Genomic DNA, 23,798 nt, shown 5'->3' with positions numbered 1-23,798 from the left:
AGAGGATTTTTTTGACACTTATTTTTGTGAATTTATGTGGTGACGGCAGTATGTGTATTCTAGTTCAGATAATTTTAGAAAGTTTTGGATGCTGATAAGGAATTTTATGTGTCAAAGACTGAAGACACAGAAATTAATAAATATGGTAAGTCGATATTTCCTTTTTGTAGTGTGTATATGCGATAACATGTATTTCCTTTTTTATATCATTTCATCGTGTGCTTTAAAATGCAGTTTATTGAACTTTGATTGGCTACAAATTTTGTTCAGTTTTGGTAATGAGTAACTTTGTTTTAATATTACATGACATCATCATTCTTCTGATTTTTTTTAAGTAGATCGATGTGTACATGGACAAAGTCAAGGGGGTGCATAGTGCCGAGTTTAAGATATTCTGTGATGTTTTTTAAAGTGAAAATAGATCGATGTGTACATGGACACTGAGTTTGTGCAATTCTTTGACTTGTTATTTTGGTTTTGTGTAGGGGCCATCTTGAAATTGTGCCTTGCTGGCCAATTGGTAGTTTTCATCAATGGTCACCCTGAAATATATTTTTACCAAGATTCAATATAAGAAATAACATGTAAATTAAAATAAAACTTAGAAATCCTCTAGAATTTTGTTAATTCAAAAATGATTTTCATAAAAATTTGCTGGTTCTAACTTTTATCAGCAGAGCTAAGAAATAGTGTTAATTATATTTTAAAAAAAGGAGGGGGAGTTTATAAATTTTACAAAAACTTTAGTCTTTTTTTTTTTATTATTATTATTATAACATCCATTATTTAAGTGCCACCAAGAACTTTCATTTAATAGACTGTGTCATATCAACAACTTCACAAATGAAAATGGTCTTACACTTCCTACTCCATAGTAAGCAGTAAATTTTAAATCTCCATAATTTACTGAAATTTCTTGAGACACATTTAAAGTAGTGAACTCACTTGACATATATGTCCCAGACCCCCAGAAAAGGTTAAATAATGGATGTCATAATAATAAGATAGTATGAAAAATTTTCTGCTTGGGTGATCTTATTTCTCTGCCTTCCAGATTCTTGGATGGAAAATTCGGCTAGTAAAAATCCATCTCTCAATTTCATATTCACAGTTATATGCATTCTTATTCATTCCAACTTCCCATATAAAAAGTAATTAATAATTCCCCAGACCCTCAAAATGCATGCCTTGTCCTGGAAAGAAATTTTTAGCAAGAAAGGCAATATGAAAAACTATAATTCATATTGTGTGAGTTATATATTTGTGTTATAAATTTTTTTTAGATCCTTAATTAAGAATTTGTATTTCTATATAATTTAAACTAAACATTATTTTAATTGCATGATTTTTAGTATTACAGAAAGCCAGTAGAGGAGAATTTGTGAAACAAAAGAGATCGGAGTTATGTGAAGTTGAACAAAGTATTCAGGATGTCAGTTTAAATCAAGTAAATTATAATCTGTTTGTCTCCTTTCTGAAATATAGTTAAATCTAAAAGAAAACCCAGATTCAAGATATGATTTTAAATGCCTAAAAGGCAGTGTTCATCTGAGATTATGATTTTGAGGGGGGGGATATTAATGTAAAAGTCTTTTTTTTTTTTTTTTTTTTTTTTTGCTCACATGCAGTAATTTTTCACCCCAGAACCAGAGGAGAGCTGTAATGTACAGAATTACGATTTTTTCCACGGTAGCAGTATATGATGGAATGTCAAACATATATTCTAATCACAAATAGTCTGTGATGAAATCTAATACAGTACAATTATATATCGAGGCTATATGCCATCAAGGCCTCTTCACGATCAATCTGTGATGAGACTGGCATACGTTTTGAGAGTGAGACTATGTAAAACCTTCTTGGGATGTTGAGAACAGTAGAGAGAGATAGTGTTACATTTTGCTCGTAATTTAAAAAGTTATATATTAATTATGTGATAATTATTAATAATAATTTAATTTTTTAATTAGCTTAGTCTTTTTAGCTCAGTCTTTAAACATTGCGTTAATTCGCTTCATGTCTGATGGGGTTAATATTTCTAGATCAAGTAACACCTCACAAACTGTTTAAAACACTGTCTGTTACTGCTAATAAAAAAAATTCTAAAGAGGGCACTTATAAAATGTGATGTAGCTCCTTTTTTTTTTTTTTTTTTTTTTTTTTTTTTGAAAGCTAGTTAGCATGATATAAAATGACTGTATCTTGCATGTAAAATATGTCATTATCAAGATTTTAAATAAAAGAAAGATCAGATTTTTTAAACTTACATTCTGTTACTTGTTACCAATCCTCAGCTTCAAATATATAGAATAAGTGTGGGCAAGTACTTTTAACCATAGGCCAAAAAAATCTGTTTTAGTACATAATATGGGCAGGGCCATTGCGATCATTCACCCCAGTTGTTTGCAGCTTATGATTAGAAGACACATCTTCCCAGAAAAACTTAAAAAAAAAATTTGAATTACAATTTTTAAAAGAAGATTATAAGTGCACAAAAAATGGGATCTGTTCCTGTTAGTCATTAAATGGTTGACATATCTACTGTTTCATTTTTAAATAAAAATTTAGGGATGATAATATTCTTTTCCCAAGTTCTCTTTCCTGATTGAGTCTTTTTATCTCAATAATGTTCATGTTTCATTGTTTAATTTCTAATTTAAAGCTGCCAGAAATGATAGGACTACATTGTTTGGCGAAGCACCTGCTTTCTAGCACATCTTGTGTTCTCAGAGTAGGTTAATGATTGGTATAGTCATGCCAATATATGCACATATACACTGTAACAATAGACTCGTACTGCTGATTTTGGTAGTTAGCTCACAAAAATCAGGTAGGAAAGAGATGAAAATGTCGATGCACAGGATTCTATGTAATGATCTTGATTAAGCAATTAAAATGGCTGGCTTTAGCCTATCTCTGATATGGGATCATCTGAGGAGCTTTTTAGTTTTTCAAATCAAACTGCATTTTCTTCTATTTTTTAATGCTGATAAGGAGTGCCCTTGATCAAAGCAGATGTTTAACCCTGCATTGCTTGTGCGGCGTCCCACAGACGCCAGGGGTGTTTCTTTTTTAAGTGGCTTTATAAACGGATGCGCGATCAAGCTTGTGCTGCCATCTACCTTTCTATCAACTATACACGAATAAGTAGAAATCATCAAAACGCCATTTTCATTTTAGTGCTGAGAGGAAGAGGTTATAAGCCGATGTGCACTACTGGAGTATAGGAAACCGTTTTTGATTCTAAATGTATATATTCTAGCATTTTTAATTTTTAATTATCAACATCTGTCCTTAATAGTGTTTTTTTATCATTTTAGTGATAGGTAAACGAAATTGTTTGTAAATGTGTTTAATTCTAAATGTAAAAAGAATGTATTTCTTCTGGTATATTTTTTATATTTTTATGGGCAACAGTTGTTTTTTTATTAGTTATTTTCTTACCTTTAGAGTCAAGATGACTTCTTAGAAAAAATCCATTATGGCAAATGAATGTGATAGAGAAATACTACTACCTATGCTTATGGAAGAAGATGAATCAGGTGATGAGTTTGATGATTATAGTGATATAGAAGATGATAGAGTGGAAACAAGAGAAGCAAACACAGACACTGAGCAGGAAATAGTCTCCAATGATAGCGATAGTGAGGATTATATTGAGAATAATTATATCCTAGGTCGGAACGAATCATCAAAATGGTCAAAAGTTTGCCCACCTAAAAATATACACACTCGGTGATATAATATTCTCACTCATTTACCAGAATTTAAAGGTGTTGCGAAGAATGCTCGAATGCTGGAGCTATGTTGGACATATTTTTTTGACAATGGCATGCTATCTAATATAGTTAAATTCACAAAGGAAAAGATATCCACAGTACAGGAAAATTATTCTCGTGAAAGGGATGCCCATTTGACTGACATAATTGAAATAAAAGTGCTTCTATGCATATTTTACATTTGTGCTTCTAGAAAAGACAATCATGCAAATATGAAGGAGATATGGTCCTCTGATAAAATGGGTATTGAGCTATGCCATCTAATAATCTCTGAAAAACGATTTAGATTCCTTTTATATTGTTTGAGGTTCAACAATAAGGACACACGAGAGATAAGGAAGATAACTGACAATTTAGCGCCTATACGTGATGTGTTTTCTTCATTTGCTGAAAATTGTAAGAATGCTTATTCAGTTGGAGAGTATTGTACAATTAATGAAAGTTAGAAGCGTTTAGGGTTAAATGATTCTTTAGGCAGTACATCCCTAGTAAACCAAATAAGTTTGGGATAAAATTATTTGCATTAGTAGATGTTAGGATGTACTACACTGTAAACCTAGAAATATATCCTGGCAAGCAGCCTGCAGGTCCATTCGAAATTAGCAACAAACCAGCAGATGTGAAACGGCTGAGTTTGTAATCTCAGAAACAGGTCGAAATCTAACTGTAGACAATTGGTTCACCTCGTTAGATTTAGCTAACTTTTTGCTTCAGAATAATCTTACTTTGGTTGGACCCATGAGGAAGAATAAGAGTGAAATTCCTGTAGAATTTACGCAAGCAAAGAGTCGGGAAGTAGGAACATCATTGTTTGGGTTGCAGAATGACTCAACTTTAATCTCTTATGTAACTAAAAAACAAGATGGTTTTGATTCTCTCCACTATGCATCATGATGATGCAATTGATGAATCATTTGAAACAAACAAGCCATAGTTGATAACCTTTTATAACACAACTAAATCATTAGTTGATACTGTTGACCAGTTGTGTAGCACTTATAATGTCGCTAGGAAAAACAAACAGATGGTCTATGTTCATATTTTATAGCATGATGAATGTAGCAGCTATAAATGCTCAAATACTATATCGTGCAAATAATTTATCAATCAGCACCAGACGCAGTGAGTTTTTTAAAACTTTTGGGTTTCTTGTGTAGACGTTCTCAGTGTTCATCATTACCTAAAAATCTCAAGCAGGATATTCAGAGCCTTTTCCCAGATGAGAGTACAGTTCAGCTTACAGAAGAAGCTCGAGCTACTAAAAGGCAGAGATGTCATGAATGTGGCCGTTCCAAGAACAGGTACACTAAAAGTAAACTTGAACTTTCGATTATGTCAAATAGAATTTCCGATGCTGGAGCTCCCACCAAACGAAAGTATGTTTCTATGTCCATCAAACAAAAAGTGGAATTTCTGCAAAAAATCGATAAAGACATAAAGAAGGTGACAGAGAGGTTAGTGAAAACGAAAAAATTTCAATTGACAAGTTAGTCGGTATTCTCGGCACAGCAATTACGGGACTTGAACAGCGGAACTTTGTAACTGAACAAGAAATTATGTCTGATTATAGAATTAAAGAGAAAGTAATATAACATAAAACGAAGCAACTTAAACAACTTGCATTGAAAGAAATGTTTAATAAAGTAAACAAATAAATATTAAGCTTTTTTTTTTTGTAAATTTTGATACCCTTTAGATCATAATTGTTCTTTATTTCATAAATTACGGTTTCATATTTTTAATTTTAGAATTTCTGCATGCCATCTTACGAGATTTAAACTGATGATCTATAATCCGGAATCGCCAAAGTCCCGACGAGTCCGGATTAACGACTTTTGACTGTATTTAGGTAATTTAGTTCAAATTTATGAATGCAAAGGAATTATTGAAGTAACACATATATATTTGTGGCATTATATTACAAACAATAATTAACAAACCTTCAGTTAACAGTGAAACAATTTTATTCAACTTACGCAAATACATATATTGTGTATAAATGCTGCAGTCATAAAAAATTTCCATGTTTAGAACTTGCTCAGCAAATATACACTGATTGCTAATTTGTGCAACTAGCTAAATGAGATAATTTCATTTGTATTTGCGTAAGTTGAATAAAATTGTTTCACTGTAAACTGAAGGTTTGTTAATTATTGTTTGTAATATAATGCCACAAATATATATGTGTTACTTCAATAATCCCTTTGCATTCATAAATTTGAACTAAATTACCTAAATACAGTCAAAAGTCGTTAATCCGGACTCGTCGGGACTTTGGCGATTCCGGATTATCGATTTTACCGGATTATGGATCATCAGTTTAAATCTCGTAAGATGGCATGCAGAAATTCTAAAATTAAAAATATGAAACCGTAATTTATGAAATAAAGAACAATTATGATCTAAAGGGTATCAAAATTTACAAAAAAAAAAAAAAAGCTTAATATTTATTTGTTTACTTTATTAAACATTTCTTTCAATGCAAGTTGTTTAAGTTGCTTCGTTTTATGTTATATTACTTTCTCTTTAATTCTATAATCAGACATAATTTCTTGTTCAGTTACAAAGTTCCGCTGTTCAAGTCCCGTAATTGCTGTGCCGAGAATACCGACTAACTTGTCAATTGAAATTTTTTCGTTTTCACTAACCTCTCTGTCACCTTCTTTATGTCTTTATCGATTTTTTGCAGTAATTCCACTTTTTGTTTGATGGACATAGAAACATACTTTCGTTTGGTGGGAGCTCCAGCATCGGAAATTCTATTTGACATAATCGAAAGTTTAAGTTTACTTTTATAAAATTGCTCTTACAGTCTGCAAAAAATAATAAACCGGATCCAATTTGAAGGTTAAGGAACAACGCAATCATCAACATTAACTTAAATAGATAATTAGATAATTTTAGCTTATACCGTCCGTTATACATTAAATGCGCATGCGAAAACTTATTCTGCGCTTGCGCACAGGCATATGCGCAATCGTAAAGGTCTTACACGCACGCGTAAACGCCTATGCGCATGTGTCAATGCGGCGCATGCGCAGAAAGTTTTTAGCTTTGAGGTCCGGATTATGGGTGTCCGAATTAACGACTTTTGGCTGTATATATTAGTACAGCAAAAATAAACCTGGAGTGTGTGTGAGATGCCGCGCGACCTTTAACGTAACAATATGCCATGCGAGCACTGCAGGGTTAAATACAGTTTCTTCTGCTTGCGTATCATAAATCCAGCATGTGTCCTGGCATAATTGTTTCAGTGAGGTGCTATGAATGGGAAACCCAAAAGTTCTTTTTTTTTTTCATTTTATGTTTTTTTATTTTAGAAAAGGAAGAACTAGTTAGACTTCTCATAAAATTTGTACTATATATGGACAAAGGGCTGTTTCTGATGACACAGATGATGATGGTTTGAGAAGTGTGGAAATTTCAGTCTCAAAGATGATGCCTGCTCTGGGAAATTTTAAAGGAAATTGTGATTGCTCTCAGAATCAACAGAGTTTTATTCAGAATCTATGTCAATAATAAAGTTGCTTTTTTTGTCTGATTCTAAATTTAGGTTCTTTCTTCAGCTTTCAGCCAATTTAGGTACCTTCTTCATCCTTTAATATGTATTATATATGTAATATAAAAATAAGCCAATCAAAATTATAATTAAAATTAACGGTAACCCCTTAATTCTCCCTCTCTATTCTAAAAGTCGTAATAACTTCTCTAGATTGCATTATTTATAGATCAGTCCATCTTGTGCAATGCTGATGATGTAGCTAATTGCCAATTTGAACTTGAAATTTTGAGAACTGAAATCTCTCTAACCTAAACCAAAATCTTCCTCTTAATCCATTCAGGACTAGCGTCACATATGCATGACGCAATGATTCCACTCTTACCAGCCCAGCATTGCTTATATGCAAAGAGCTCTGATCAATCTCTTCAGTCCAGTGTCACGTATACATAAGGAATTTTTGAAATTTTTAAATGCCAGTAGATGGTACTAAATGGTAACAGTTTTCACATCACTTAAGTCATGTGGCTTTTGACCTTCATGTATAAGTATCATCTTCTGGTTTTGATAGATTTATTGGTGTAAGCAAATTGGGAATCACAGCTGTTTAAGTTAAAGGGACGCTGGCATAATTATTTATTTCAATAGGAATTTTTTTTTTTTTTTTTTTTTTGTTTTTTGTTTTGTTTTCATTATTAGAATTTGGGAAAATGCATCCAGCTCAATCATTGCTTTTTTTTTTTTTCCCTTTTCTTTTCTTTTCTTTTTATTAGAAGAATGTGGGAAAATGCATGTAGCTGACTATACCGAGTGTAATGTCGGCAAACTTCCGTGATGGAAAAACTTAGACCAGTTGTCCTTTTTAATATTTATTTTTAAACTTAACATAAATTTTCTTGGTTAATTAAAAAGTAACTTTACAGCATTATTACAGAAGGGGGAAGATGTCAGCTTTCTCGATGCGTGATGCATCTTACTTGCTTGGCATATGCTCGGAGAAAAAGCCCACATTGTCCTGTGTGTAGATTATCGTTTTGAATTATTCCACAAACAACAGAATTATTAATTTGTAATTTAATTATCTACAGATAATTATTGCTTAATTTTCTTTTACATTTCATATTTTTAATTTTGTTTTCATGTGTATAGTATTTGTTTTCATGCTTATAGTCATAATTTTAGTATTTCACATGTTACATTTATTTCTATTAATGTGATATTCTTTATATTATTACATTTTAATAATTAATATATTAAATACATAACTCAAAAATTGAGATCATTGTATTAAAATGCTGATTTTATATGAATTTTTTTGTAAAAGTAGTTTTAACTGCTGAAAATACATTGGCCGGTGGCAGATGTTCCATTTCAGGGCATTCGGTTCCATGGCTGTGCTTCATTCTGCATGCGCTGGTCCTCAAGAGGTTAACAGACTGCCATATTGGATAAATGCACACTTTTAGCTTCATTCTCTGTGCTGCTTGGATGCAATTTCGCTCTGCTCTCTTCCTATTGCAATAGTATCAAAAATGTGAATGTTCTGGAAATAGGCATGATTAGAGTGCCAAGTGAATTGTGGCCACAAATGCCAATTTAAATAAAAATGGAATTTAATCTGCCTTGACTGCCAAGTTTCTTAATTAAGATTCCATGCAATCAGAATTCTTCCTCTTCAATATAGATCTATGTTTTATGTCAACAACTTTGCTACATCTTTTTCTCCTTTTTTTTTATTGCATATAGATATACAAAGGAGGGCCAAAAAATAACTTAATTTTCTGTTAAAAAGTATGGATTTTATTTTTTTTCCAAACAGAACTTTAATCGCCTTTAGCGTACTCTCCATTGGTACTGATGCATTTGTCCAAGCGTTCATTCTATTGTTGGAAGCACCATGCGTATTCAGACTGCATGCTTGCTGAGTAAAGGACAAAACTTCACAGCCACACGTTTGTGAGAGTCTGCTATTTCTTCATGTCTTTTCACTACAGACATACACAGAACTGCCAAAAGAATCATATGTTTATTTGTCGATTGATGGCACTTGGCATGCTGACTCAGGAGAGCTCCTCATACAGTGTCCTAAAGATGCAGCCTCGCACTACATGTACATGATGAGCAGGAGAATGATTCCAGTTATTTTTGTATCCTTCCTTACCTATATATTTTATTATTATTAATATCTTGACAGTGTGAACTTTGAAGCTGATTTTTCTGTGTTCCTTTATTTCATATAAATTATGTTGTGAAAAGAATGTCTGTGATTTATCTAACTTGAATAATCATTTAAAGTGACCTCTCTCTCTTTTAAGTGCTGTATTACAAAACAACACTATGGCTGCATCTTCAATAACAATTGTGTGTACGCATTAGAAAGAAATATTAAGAAAGACTTTTATAGCTTATTTTGTAAAAATGATATAACATATTTCTATACCCTTATTGCTTCTTCTTTTTTATTTTTTATCTTAGCTTTGATGCATAGTTTTCTGACTGTTAATATTTTAATGAAATTGATATTTTTCTTTAGTTTAAAGAATATGTAAAAGAACTGAAGAAAAAACAACCGTCTTTGTATGTCTTAAGAAATATCAGGACTTCTTGCAGAAGTGAAGAACTGATAGAGGCATTTTTCAAGTAAGTCAGTCTAAGTCTGTATGCCTCTAAAGGAAAAAAAATATATAATTTAACTCATTGAATGCCTTGTTATCCAAATCTGGTTTTATTCATATAATCAGATTGGACTAACAAATAATTTATGGATTTTTATAATTACAAAAGTATAGAAAAGCTCACCAGATGTTAGTAAATGCTTGTATGTGATTTAGCTCTAAAAATTTATTCAAAATCAGTATCACTTTTTATGATAGTTACAAAGTTGTAGTATTTTCATATAGGTAAAACAATATATATATATTTCTTATAGCTTTTCATCAACTAGAGTCAGCCCTTGTTTTTCCAGAGGAAATTTCGGTTAGATTAGACCGAAAGGACCCCTTGTGTTATCGTGAAGTTGTTGTTTCATTTATCGCCAAGTTGTTTTGTTTATCGCCGAGTTGTTTCATTTATAGTAACCTGAGTAGCTGAATGTTCCATAAATATACTTTTACCTAGAATTGGGTGCTCTTTTGACTTTTTAAGTGAAAATATATCGATGTGTACATGGACAAAGTCAAGGGAGTGTGCAATGCCAAGATTTTGCAATTCTGTGATGTTTTTTTTAAGTGAAAAATAGGTCCACGTGTACATGGATAAAGGGAATACACAATGCCTGGTTTGTGCAATTCTTTGATGTTTTTTAAGTGAAAATAGGTCAATGTGTACATGAATACTGAGTTTGTACAGTTCTTTGACTTGTTATTTTGTCTTTGTGTAGCAGCAATTTTAAAAATCAGTGCTACACAAAGCCAAAATAACAAGTCAAACAATTGCGCAAACTTGGTACCCATGTACTGCCAAAAATCACCAATTTTCGCCAAGGAGTACCTGTAAATGTACTTTTACCGAAATTTCATTTTTTTCATTGAGGCCACAACGTTACCCCAAACATGGGTGAGTCATACTCAGAAGTGGCTAATGTATTAGAGATTTATTACACAATTTTGTTGCAAGCTAAGTGAAAGTTTGCCCTGCAACAATAAACTATCCACTTCAGTGCTAGTGTCTAGACACTCTATGACCACAAATCAACCATGTGATCGCTCACTGGCTAAAGTGGTTAAGACTACTAAACATTGGTAATTTAAATCCAGGTGAATGAATGGACTGATAGTATGAGTGTTTCTCTGGTTTTCCCCATGTATAATGAAACAATAAGCTACTTTGCCTTAAATAATCCTCCACAAAGGCATCCCTGCTCCTAGACAGGCAGCTGTCATGTGCTTTGCCATATTCAAATAATGTAACCATCATGCAACATCCTTTGCATCTTATTAACTGGCATAACATGAACTCTGGGCATAGATTTTTTGAATGCTGCAGGAGGAAAAATTAATTTTCAGCTTGCTACTGTACAGTTGGAAATGAAGAAGCAAATGAAAAAAGTAGTGCTGCCACCAAACGGAGCTTTGAAAAAACTGAACACAGACAAAAGAGCAAAATTGGAATGGTTGTTAAGAAATTTTTCAGATTTATTTGATGATGCCCCAGAGTTAACTAAATCACATACAAAAATTGGACCCCCCCCGAGCAAAACCCTACCTGTATGATGAAGTCAAGGAGGAAATAACAGAACAGCATGTTGCAGAAATGCTGAAAAATAACATTATAATCCCCGTAAGCAGCCCTTAAGTTAGCCCTGGAGCACTGTGTTGAAAGAAAAATAATATCCTACCCAGTGCTTAAATTGTGCCGGAGCCTAACTCTGTTACTTCTCAATGGAGCGTACCAGAGCCCTAAATAAGACAGAGTTCATCACTTCTTTTTATAAAACTGAACTAAATTAAAAAAAGAGAAAAACTTTAGAATTCATAACATTTTATTTTAACAATAAGAAAGACATTGCAATACTCAATTTCCCTAAGATACAAGTTCATGAGACATTCAAGAAAAGTTCCTCACTCACATGTGGAAAACTTTCCCTTTAATAAGGGCAGACAGCTTGTTTAGGAGTGCGTAAATTTCATATCATGCCATCGTATCTAGTGTTTTGTTATCGGTGGGTACAGTTAGGAAGGAAGGGGAACCTTATATTCCTAAATGTGCATTAAGTGACAGAAAGCATAATAGAGTGAAATACTGAGATAAACTGCTGAAGCACGTTCTATACTATTGTCTTCCCATAGTATCCACTAATGTAACCAAATACTGAAAGGGATGAAAAGTGGCACCAGCAACTTTATGCTCATTTTTAGGAGTCAGGTTCAGGACTATTTTTACTCCTGACACACATTCCACTTGATGGCTATAATTATATCAGCAGGGAGTTGTGGTCAGAGAATGCTCTGTCTCGCCATGATTTCCTGCAACTCTTCGTTTCGTACCCACTCAAGAATATTTAAGTTCAAAGCTATAAAGTTCAAAGCTGTGAGCCAAAGCAAAAGCAGGAAATCTCTCTCCAAAATTCAGTATAATCAACTAACAGATGTTTTGCTGATATGATGAAAAGTAGATTACTTTCTATTCATATTTGAAACATCAGCATTGAATATGAAGAAATTATAAAAGAAATTAATATACTCAACCCAATTACCCCCCCCCCCCACTCTCCTGATGTAAAATACGGAGAAGTAGAAATAGAAAATTTTTACAAAAGGTTCCACTTAAATGAACGACAAACTTTAAGAGAATTTAGAGTTTTTAAAGACACTAATGGAAAGGAAATAAATTCTGCATTACAGAAACTTTTGTAATCAGTAAACTATATACCTGTTTCTAGAGCCGAGTGCAAGAGAGAATCTTCCACAATGAACTTAATCTGCAATCCACAATGTGCATCTTTTCATGTTAAACTCTTTCTAATTTAATGTTCATTAGACTCATCAGCCCTTCGCTCAAAAACCTTCAGCCAGCAACATATGTAAATTCGTGGCTAGTAATAGGTCATCATAGCGCAGTGGACAGTCAGTCAAACCAGACAAAAAGGACATGTCGAAGACTGCATTGCGGAAAATTCATAAACAGTATGCACAAAAGTGATTGATTAACAGTTTTAGAAAAATGAAACTCAACAGTTTAAAATTTATCAACAACTTAGTTTTGAAGGGAATTGCTATTAAATGTGATATTGGTTAATCTGATTCCTGGTTATGAATGAAACAGCATTTGATTTAAAAAATATATTTTATTATACACATTTGATTTAAAAAATATATTTTATTATACACACAGGAATGACGCTTGTACTGGGAGCTTTGTGTAGTGTCTTTCTACTCCAACGGCACCCACTAAAAGAGAATGTGAGGCGAGACAGAAGATGTGATGTAACAGAACAGGTGATGTGCACCTCTTGCTGATTGGCTGATTGCGGCACCTTTCGCTAGCGCGCTGAAATGCTACAGAGTATACGTCCAGTGATGATGTCACAATTAAAAATTATAATATTTACAATATATAAAAAATGATGACATAATGCTATAATACTGAAATATAGAATATGAAATACAATATAATACAAATATACTATTCATGTTTATAAAGATGCAGTACGAATATATGCATAATTGAAAACGTTAATATAGTACAAGTTTTTACTCAAGGAATGTAGTCCGTGATTAAGTGCTTAGGAAATGGACCTTATACCCACTTTTAGTGGTAGATGTTTGGTTAAAGCATCGTGAGGATGGAGCTGAAACTGGAAGAAGTAAAGATGAGATACGAGTAATGTCATCTGGCAGGTGGTAAGCAGGTTTTATGATATCAATTGAAACTGTAGTACGTTTTCATTTGCATCAATAATAAAATTCTTATCATTTCTGTCAACGACTAAATGAGATCTGGTGTCCATGGAGGATTAACTTTATCAGATCTTAAAAATATATAAGAACAAGTTTTTACTGAGCGGTTGATGAAAATTTTAGACTACCCTGTAGGGCAGTAAAAATAGAATTTAAAGATCTCATTTTCTGAAGTAAACTATTTACGTATATGGAATTTAAGGTCTGGTTTATGACATCACCGGTTACTAGATTGAAAGGTAATCTTAAAGTTGAGCCATAAACAAGTTGAGCAGATGTTGCTTTGACATCATTCTAAATGCCTGAGCATATGCCTAAGAGGACAAGTGGAAGAGTTTCAGTCCATTGAAGCTGTATTATGTGCTTTAAGGGTTGTTTTACAATGTTGATGGAAGCATTCGATAATTCCATTTGACTGGGGGTGGTATGCAGAGGTTCGAATAGGTTCGAATCTTGTTGCACCCAAAAAACCTCAAAAAGCTCTCAAACAGATTAGATTAAAAATTTTTACCCTGATCAGATGTAATTGTAACTGGACATCCAAATCTGGATATCCAGCCATGTACAAAGGCACGACGAGCAGCAGTTTTCGCAGTCATGTCAGTGGTTGGAATAGCTTCCAGCCATCTTGTGAACCGGTTTATGATAGTCATATTTTCTATCAGATGGCGATTGAGGGCCTATAAAATCTATATGTATGTGTGGAAAACGAGCATCGGGTTCAGAAAATGTACTGATAGAACAATTGATATGTTTAGCGATTTTAGCTTGTTGACAGTGATTATAGCTGCACACAAAAGATTTTATTACTTTTCTCATGCCTGGCCGTACAAAACATTTAGCGATTAAACCGATGGAGGCTGAGATACCTGGATGCGAGAAAAAATGTAATGTTTCAAAAACTGTTAATTTCATACTCTGAGGAACAAAAGGACAGGGATGTTTTTGTGACATGTTACAATAGAGATGAATATCCTCGAGAGGAGAATAATGTTTCTCTAATTTTAAAGAGGAGGTACTGGATGCTAAAGTTTGTTGAAGTTCTTTCATCACTTGATTATGGAGCAGTGGATATTTGAAAATCGATCACAGTAGATGAAATATCATCAATCTCAATTTGGGATAGTGCATAGGCAACAATGTTATCAAAGCCTTTAGTATATTCAACATGAGTGGTAAACTGAGAGATAAAATCCAAATGGCGGTAATTGACGGAAACTGCATTTATCAGGATGTTGCTGGAATGAAAATTTAAGGTTTTTCTGATCAGTATAGATGACAAAATTTCTCCCTTCAAGCATATGCCTAAATTTTTTGACTGAAGAATATATAGCCTAGAGTTCATGGTCATAAGTGGACCAATTCCTTTGAGATTTACTTAGTTTAGCGGAATAGAAGGCTGTAGGTTCCCATTGTTGTTTAACAAGTTGCATAAGCAAGCCACCGATTGCTACATTGGACACATCGACCCATAGACTTAATTGTGCACCAGGCAAAGGATGTCATAACAGGGTTGCATTAGCGGTAGCTTCCTTAGACACTTTGAAGGAGAATGTTGCTTCATCGTCTCATTGTAATTGCTCAGTAGAAGCTTTGGAACAAGGATGTCTCTTTTTATTAGTATGGGCTTCAAGGAATTTGACTAAGGATGCTAGAATGTGAGCAGCTTTAGGAATACAACATCTATAAAAATGAAACAAACCTAAGAATCAGCTTAGCTGTGTGAAAGTGTGTGGCTGAGGAAAATCTAGGATTCATTTTACATCCTAGATCAGGGAGGGATCCAATTCCTTCACCTGCAATTTTCTTCATTTATACATAAACCATATTCCTGAAGTTTAGAAAATAGCAGGTTTAAATGTTGTAAATGTTCAAAGTTCATTATTAGAAGCTACACGTAAATCATCAATAAATGCATAAACAAAAGGCAAATCTCTAGTGACCTCATTGATAAACCGTTCAAAGGTTGAGAAAACATTATAAAGACCAAACTGCATTCTTAAACTTTCAAAGGGAATACATATAGCTATTTTGTTTATATCATCCGGATTTATGGGAATTTGGTGATGCTGTTTTACAAGATCAATGTGACTAAACATTTGTTTACCATACAATTCCGAAGTAAAATTAGCTATGCAAGGAATAGGATATTTTTCTTTGACAGTCTGTGCATTAAGAGAATGATAATCACCCACAGGTTTCCATTCAACAGACCCTTTCTTGGGCACCATGTGCAAGGGTGATAAATACGGTTTTTTTGAATGTCTCGTATGACACAGTTGAATCATGCGCTAAAATTCAGCTTTTGCAATTTTGAGATGGTCAGGAGCTAACTGGGTTTAGCAGCAACTGGAGGACCTTTAATATTTATATAGTGCACAGTATTGGGCTTCATAGGTTGATCGGAATCCAGTAATTTAGTAAAATCAGAATATTGTAACCAAATATATTATCAACACAAGAAGATTTTACAGAAAACATATTACATATATTTAATTTGGCAGGTACTTTAAAATTTGTTGTTAAATCAATTAGATGCTTGTTACGTAAATCAGGAGATAAATTGAAGTAATACAAAAAATCTGCACCTATGATTGAGCATGTAACATTACAGATATAAAAAGAGAAAGTAAAATTGCATCTTAAACCAAAATTAATAGTTATTCTTTTGCGACCGTACACATTAATGGATGAGCCATTGGCAACATGAAAAGTTTGGAGTACTTGTGCCTTTAGTTCAGATTTATTTGCGACAATTAAACTGGCATCACACCCCGAATCTACCAGAAAACATCTACCTGTCGATCAGTCGCTAATGAAAAGGGGACACGATGTATGAGTCGGTCGCCTCGACCCTTCCTTCTTCAAGTTTCCCTTGTAGGAAAAGGGCGGAATACATTTTTTGCACTATCCTTGAAATTTCAGTGATACCAGCACAAATTTTTGTCACACAATTTCAGATGTTTTTGGTCAGAAAAATTGGTACAAAATGAACATCTGGAACGACAAGGTTCGGACACTTCTTTTTGAAGAGCTTTGATTTCTTCACGAAGTTCATCTCAAGAATAGCTGGCATTTGCCGAAGAGGATTCGTTGTTAGAGACGATGGCAGATATATTTATGTTGTTGATAGCTAAAATTCAACCAGCTACTTCTGCAGCTTTATCCAAAGTAAAAGGAGAGATGGAAGCTAATATAATTTGAACAGGAACAGGCATCGCTTGATTAAAGAGTTCAAATAATAGTGAATCATCTAAATTGTGATTCTTTGCACGACGTTTTGTTATGCGGAGAAGCTTGCTAGGTTTTCGATCTCCAAGGCTTTCGCCTGCTAGCAGCTGATGAATCTCTTGAGTCTTTGATTCCGAACATCTTTCAATAATTTTTTATTTCAGATCCCCATGTGGGTTGGCTTTATCGGGCTGAATTATGACATCACAAACAACAGTTGCAATATTATCTGGTAAGTGAGCGTAGTTGAATTTTGTCTTTTGCTCCGTTATCGGTTTAAGAACAGCTAGTTCAAATGTAGATTCCAACAAGTAAAACCAAACAGATGGATCAACTTGAATAAAAGGTGGAATCACCATAGCAGAAGTTTCGGATTCAGGCATTTTTTTTTTTTTTTCAGGTGAAACACACGCTAGCGAGAAGAATCAAAACCAGAAGTTTTCGTTACTGTAAAAGATTTCATGTCCTAAAGTCGCCATTGAAAGGTGGTTGCTATTAAAGGTGATATTGGTTAATCTGACTCCTGGATATAAATGAAACAACATTTGATATAAAAATATATTTTATTATACACACAGGAATGAGACTTGTACAGTGAGCATTGTGTAGAATCTTTCTACTCCAATGACATCCAACAAAAGAGACTGTGAGGCAAGACAGAAGATGTGACATAACAGAACAGGTGATGTGTGCCTCTTGCTAATTGCGGCACCTCTCGCTTGCACGATGAAATGCTACAGATTAACAAAATGCCAAACTAATTTATTTGAAAATCTTAATTCTGACTGATTTAAAAATGTATGCTTTTAATAATTTTTTATTTTTTATTTTTAACTGACATAAAATAGCTTTGTTTGCATAGTATGTTGATATTTCATATTTCAAGCATTTATTAAGAACAGTTTAGAAAAAATTGCTTAATTTGTAATGTCTGTGAAAAAATACATTACATTAATATTTTCACATAATGTATATAAATTTTTATTACCTTTTGTATTTCTATGTTTTAATTAATATGTAATTTCTCATATTTTTTAATACTTAAAACAATATAAAGCTAAAAACTGTCATAAATAATATAAACTTACTAGGATTATGCATATTTATATCATTTAACCTTCCTTTGGTCTCTACAGAGGCTGTTCACACATTTTTTAGACGATGTATATTGTATTCACAAAACTAAATTACATAAAATTATTGTATTTTTAATGTTCTATTTGACATCCCTTATTCTGAACTATCTTTCGACACCGTAATTTCCAGGATAATAATGCCTTTTGAAGTAGCAGAAGAGGTATTCTATCCCATTCCTCCCGAACAGCTTTCCAGAGTCCTGTTGGGACAACGTTTGGATAATGCAGTTTTTAAAAGTCCGAAAGCACAAAAATCCATAGGTGACACATTGGGAGATTTAGTAGGGATATCAGTGAAGGGTATGGCCTTAATACCAGTTTTTTGTTCCATTTCTTTTAGGAAATTTACAGTGGATTTTGATGTGTGACTGCTAGCTTTGTCCTGATGGAGTCTCACAGATTGATGGCACTGTGGGTAAAGCGATAGTATTTCATTCAGACAAATTGGCGATAAAATATGTTCCTGATAGTATTTGGAGTTAATCTTGTCATTTTTTTGCACTCTCTTTGTTTTTAACTTGCCATTATAAGAAAAACCAGCAACAATCATAAATCCCTTAGAAAAACTTTCTTTCGATTCTTTGAACCATGTACTTAAATTTTTGTCTTCCCCTTTATGATAATAAATGGCTTTTTTTTTTTTGTTACAATCATTTAATACACCCATGCTTCATCTATTGTGACAATTGTTTTCCATTTTTCTTTGGATAAGTGTTTCTCATATAGAATTCTGCAGCGTGTCCTGCGTTGAGCGATATGCTTTAGAAGAAGACGATGCACATTGCGTTTTTTCACTTTCTTAAGATTTAAATCAACGTTTATCATTTTGTTTACAGTGGTCACCGAGCATTTTAATGATTTTGCAACTGTCCTTTGACTAGGGGGATTTTCTTTTAACATTAAACAACGTACCTTTGCAATAGTCGAAGATGTCCATTTTTTCCTTGGATACTTGTTTGGAATTTTTGTCCCACTTGAGGCTTCAATTTGACGTTTTTTCCCTTGCTTGTTAATGATATTACCTATTGACGCATTAGATATCACAAAATCATGACTCTCACACCGTTTTTGGATAACGGAGTATGGATATTTCTCTTCGGAAAGAGCGTAAATGTAGCCTTCGAACCACTGCTTTGTTAAATTCGCCATTTTGAATAAAAACGAAACTTTCAAGCCACAGAGGATAATTTTGACTTTTAAAAACATAGTACAATTGCAATTACTTCTTTTGCAGCAAACGATTTTTTATTACCACTTACCAAAATCGTCTAAAAAATGTGCGAACAGCCTCTGTACACTGAAAAAGATCAGTTAAACCATATGGCAGGCTATAAGACTTGTTCTGATAAAGATATCTATAAATACAAAATTTAAGTTGCTTTTCTGGAAGAAGTATTATTGTATGATATATTTTCTAAAAAATGATGCAAGTGTTTAATTTTCAAAATTTTTCCTTCTAAACTTTAAAAGTAAGTACCACTGAATAGCAAATTCATTCATAAAATTGAATTTCAGTAATTTAAAACTTGTTAACAATTCAGTTTAACCCTCTCAGCGTTAAGGCCGGAAAATTCCGTACAAAAGGTTGCCTTCCACATTCATTATACATGAGAATTTTTGCTAGCTTTTAATGTATCTGATTTCAGTTTGGATGTATATTGGAAGAAAAGGAATCAAGGTACAAAATGAAAGAATCATTTTTTCATTAAAATCAAGAAAATATAACTTATTCTTAACATTTTTAAGGAACTTTGAAATTTCAAGGCTAAACCTGTAACACTCAGAGGATTAAAAAACCTGGAATAAATTTATCAGAAAACCCGAATTTTTATATTTTTAAAATTTGTATGTTTTCCCCATGTATGCATAAGTATTTTTGTTTATTTCCGTATATGACATATTTTTTTTTTTTTTTTTTTTTTTTTTGGGTACTCGTAATTAAAAGTTTAGAAGCTGAATTACTTTTACTCAATTATTAGACTAGTACAGTGCATTAAAATTAAAACTCATGTTGTGCATAAAGTTTTAAATTTCTGCATATTTTAAACCATTTAAGCGATGTGAAAAACTGAATTTCAATATCATAAGTAACATTAAGAACTAAGTCAGTAATCATAAAACTGAAGCTGACAAAACCTAAACTCCAAACTGACCGAGATATATTTTTGATAATCCTAGTAAGAAAATATATGCATTTTTATGCATGCTACACCACTTTATTGTTAAATTATGCAAAAAATCAGCCTCGGACAATTTCTTTTCCGGTAAATTAAAAATCTGCTTAGGATGTATTTATTTAAATATATCAGTTTAAATACCATTGAAATATAATTTTTTTAAAGAGTTTTCAAGAGAATTTCTTGCAAAAATAAGGTAATACAATATTTAGACATTATTTTATCTTTTAGCAACAGGTCTTAATAAAAAGCTTATATTTCAGGGGCACATACTAATCTTCAGTATTTTTTAGTGCAAATGGGCATTAGCCCAGAAGGGCTATAAGTCTTGAAACAGCATTTTACATTGAATCGCCATTTACAGTCATACAGCCATTCAGGCTGTATCGCTTTTGAAACTATTGCCGCCAAATATTAGCACTTTGTATAATATTTAAATAAACTAAATAATGAAGAACCTACATGAATGTATATATATTTCTCACAAAGTGAAAAAACAATTGTACCTACAGTCATCAAAATTTGAACAACGTAGTCCTCCACCAAAACATGGGCATCTAGAAGCCCAAATTGGGAATTTGTTTTACCTTCTATTTTGTATTTTATAAAACTTTAACGAATTTTTGATTAAGAAACTTAATGATTTCAAAATGAGCAGTGGCAACACTATAGGAAATAAAACATTTTTATCCCCAGCACGTGAGACCGTCTATCAAAAATTACAAAGATATGCTGTGTTTAAATATTTTAAGCACAATGTGGCATTAGCCCAAATGCTCACAAAGCGTATATGTGTCTGTAAATGGGGAGAAAAAAAAAAAAAAAAAAAAACCATTTGGTCATGATATACTTTCAGATTTTATTTTTGTAATTTGAAGCATAATGTTTGGAAATAATTATATAAGAATTTATTGGTTATTACTAAAAGCCTAACTTTTTTTGATCATTTTTTGGATAAAATATAATGTTCAAAATATAGCTAGTGTGAAGATAGATGAAATTAAAAATTTTGCTTAAAAATGTAGCTATTAGTTTTTGCATTTCTGTAGAAAAATTAGGATAAATATTTTTATTCAGGTATAAAGATCAATTAACTGAATTAAAAGCATGTATCACGAATGATATAAAGAATATATATACGATATGAAGTGAAATACATTATTTGCAGTATTTACTCATCTTTTATCCTTCGTAACTTACCGTATTATTAATTTTCTGATTTCGCATTTGTTCCATGACTGATTTGCTTTTATAATATATTTATGACTTATTTAATTGATTATTTATCTACTTATAATTTATTTAATAGCGAATAAAATGTATTTTATATTTATTAAAATTTCTCTGAATTTAGAGTTTTAATTATTATTTTGTTCATACCAATTTTTATGCATCATTCCTAATGGTTTAAAGCATGGGCCTCCAGCATTTCTGAGTTTAGAAATTAAGTTCTGATCTTACCCAATGATATTAAAGGCATTTGTCTTGTTGACTACAGAAAACTAAACAGCATAACAAAATATCTGGTTTACTCTTTACCAATAAATAAATGAAGAAATAATTAGAAAAATTAAATCCGCAAAATGCATGATGATACATGATACTCACCTCTAGTTATTTTCAGATATGTGTGAAACAAGAGGATGTGCCCAAAGCTGGCATTTATTACCAAATGTTGGAATGTTGTTGCTTGTTGGAAGAAGATATGGCCCTCTTCAGTTGAAATAGGAAACATGTGAGAATAGTCAGAAAATGAAATTAATGGCATATTAGAACTTGCTAAATGCTTGAGGATGTTCAAGATTTATTAGTGGAAGAAGAAACTGATGAAGCAGATTTGATGGAAATGACATTCAAAACAGCAAATCAAATTAATTCTGAGGATATTAGCACTGATGAAGATTATGTAGTTAATAATTTAAATTAAAAAATTAAAACAAGGCCTGAGCTTAGCTGAAAATCTTGAGTTACTTTTCTTGAATGCAAACACTTCTGCTGAAAGAAGCCAAAAATTCAAAAGAGAGCTGCAAAACTGTCTAGCTACATGTCAAGAAATTTTCAGTGACCTGATAAGAAGTAAAATTACAGATTTTGTAAAGGGGGAAGAAGATGCCAGAACTTTAAATGAAAGAAAAAAATTCTGAAAGTGAAAGCAATCTCATTCCACTGAAAAAACTTTCTCGGTTGATTATACTGACCAATGATGACGAAAAACTTTATTAAGCTAAAGTTGCATTAAATTAAAAATATATAATTTTTTGTGTTTTACATACATATATATATATTTAATAAAAATTAAGTTATTTATGTAGATAAAAAAAATGTTTTTAGTCAGTTTTCGGAATGTAACCTCCTTTTTGTATCGGCTCTGTATTTTTTTATAGCAAAGCAAAATTGTCTAAAAAATGTGCAAACAGCTTCTGTATTTCCAATAACCAAAACAAATATATACTAATCAATAGAAAAACTGCTTTTTTATTAAACTCATTATCAAAAGATGGATTCTTCTGGCTAGAATATGCTTCTTTTACCTATCAAAGCTTTTCGTAGTTCAGCCATTCAACATATAGTGGACTGTGGCTGTATCACTCAGATATTTAATGCTTCATTAAAACTTTGTCTGAAGATGTCGGAGGTCATGTATCTATGATGACACAAATCACATTATCTCTGAAATCGTATGCTATTTTTTGCTGTCTCTGCACCTGTAAGATACTGCTTTCAAAGTTCTTTTTTCCTCACTGGCTTTCAGAGCCTCAAAATCTTAAAAAGTCTTCTAGAAACACTAAATGAGTGAGGGTTCAATTTGTGGACATCAGCGGATAGGAGGAGGAATTGCAACTTCTGCATCCCATCTTCTGAAGTTTCTACCTTCAAAATTCTGTGCTTGAGATAGACATTATTATGTTCACAAATCCTTTTATGAGTTATAAAAAAGTTCACGAAATGCTTCTAATTATTACTATACATTAAGAACCTTTGAATGGAAAATAATTAATTGTAGCCTGAATCAAAAGCAAAGAAAGCATTGGTAATGCTTGTAATCGTGAAGTGGCAGATTGACTAAACAGAGAAAGTATAGTCTTTTCTTTTCTGGTAGAAACATAAATTTTGAAATTTGAATAAATCACTGGAAGAAGCATTTTTTTCTGTTTATTTCTTCCCCCCTTTAAATATGTTGAATGCTTAACTTGTAACTTGTTGAAATCCCAAGCGAAAAGACTTAGCCATAAAGAAAAAGATAAATTGTTAAAATATTTTTTAATAGTCTTTGTAACTGCAGCTAGAGAAAAACTACATTTAAACTGGGAATTTCCAGAACAACATTGTGAAGTTTACTTAAACAAGGAATTATAATTATTGAAGAATTAATAAATGCAAATGTCTCAAGAAAGAGCAAAAGAGAGAGAAAATCGGGAGATGTTGAAATTGCTTTTCTAGAATGGTGTCAAGCTATAAAGCTAAAAAATGTTTTTGTTTTTAACTTTTCACTAATTTGCTAAAACTCGGAGAGAATTTTATATCAACTGATATATGGTTCGTAAGCTGGAGAAAGAGAAGTCGCTATTATTCATCAC

General features: G+C 32.4%; 1 protein-coding gene and 1 pseudogene across 2 annotated transcripts in view; one reads left to right on the top strand and one right to left on the bottom strand.

Annotated features, from left to right (window-relative positions):
• LOC118198156 (transmembrane and coiled-coil domain-containing protein 6) overlaps window positions 1-23,798 on the top strand; it is a 48,331-nt gene that overhangs the window by 11,971 nt on the left and 12,562 nt on the right. For both annotated transcript variants that reach the window (XM_035369768.2, XM_035369769.2), the window contains exons 2-3: window positions 1,353-1,447; window positions 9,812-9,918. In XM_035369768.2, coding sequence (XP_035225659.1) covers window positions 1,353-1,447; window positions 9,812-9,918 — 202 coding nt within the window. The remainder of the gene's footprint in view (window positions 1-1,352; window positions 1,448-9,811; window positions 9,919-23,798) is intronic.
• LOC146996907 (uncharacterized) lies at window positions 16,449-17,292 on the bottom strand (annotated as a pseudogene).

The sequence above is a fragment of the Stegodyphus dumicola genome, chromosome 6 (assembly GCF_044657685.1).
Source record: "Stegodyphus dumicola isolate Sdum_Otavi_A_Nest chromosome 6, ASM4465768v1".
NCBI lineage: Eukaryota > Metazoa > Arthropoda > Arachnida > Araneae > Eresidae > Stegodyphus > Stegodyphus dumicola.
The sequence above is the reverse complement of the archived record's forward strand: the minus strand, read 5'-3'. Positions and strand labels throughout refer to the sequence as shown.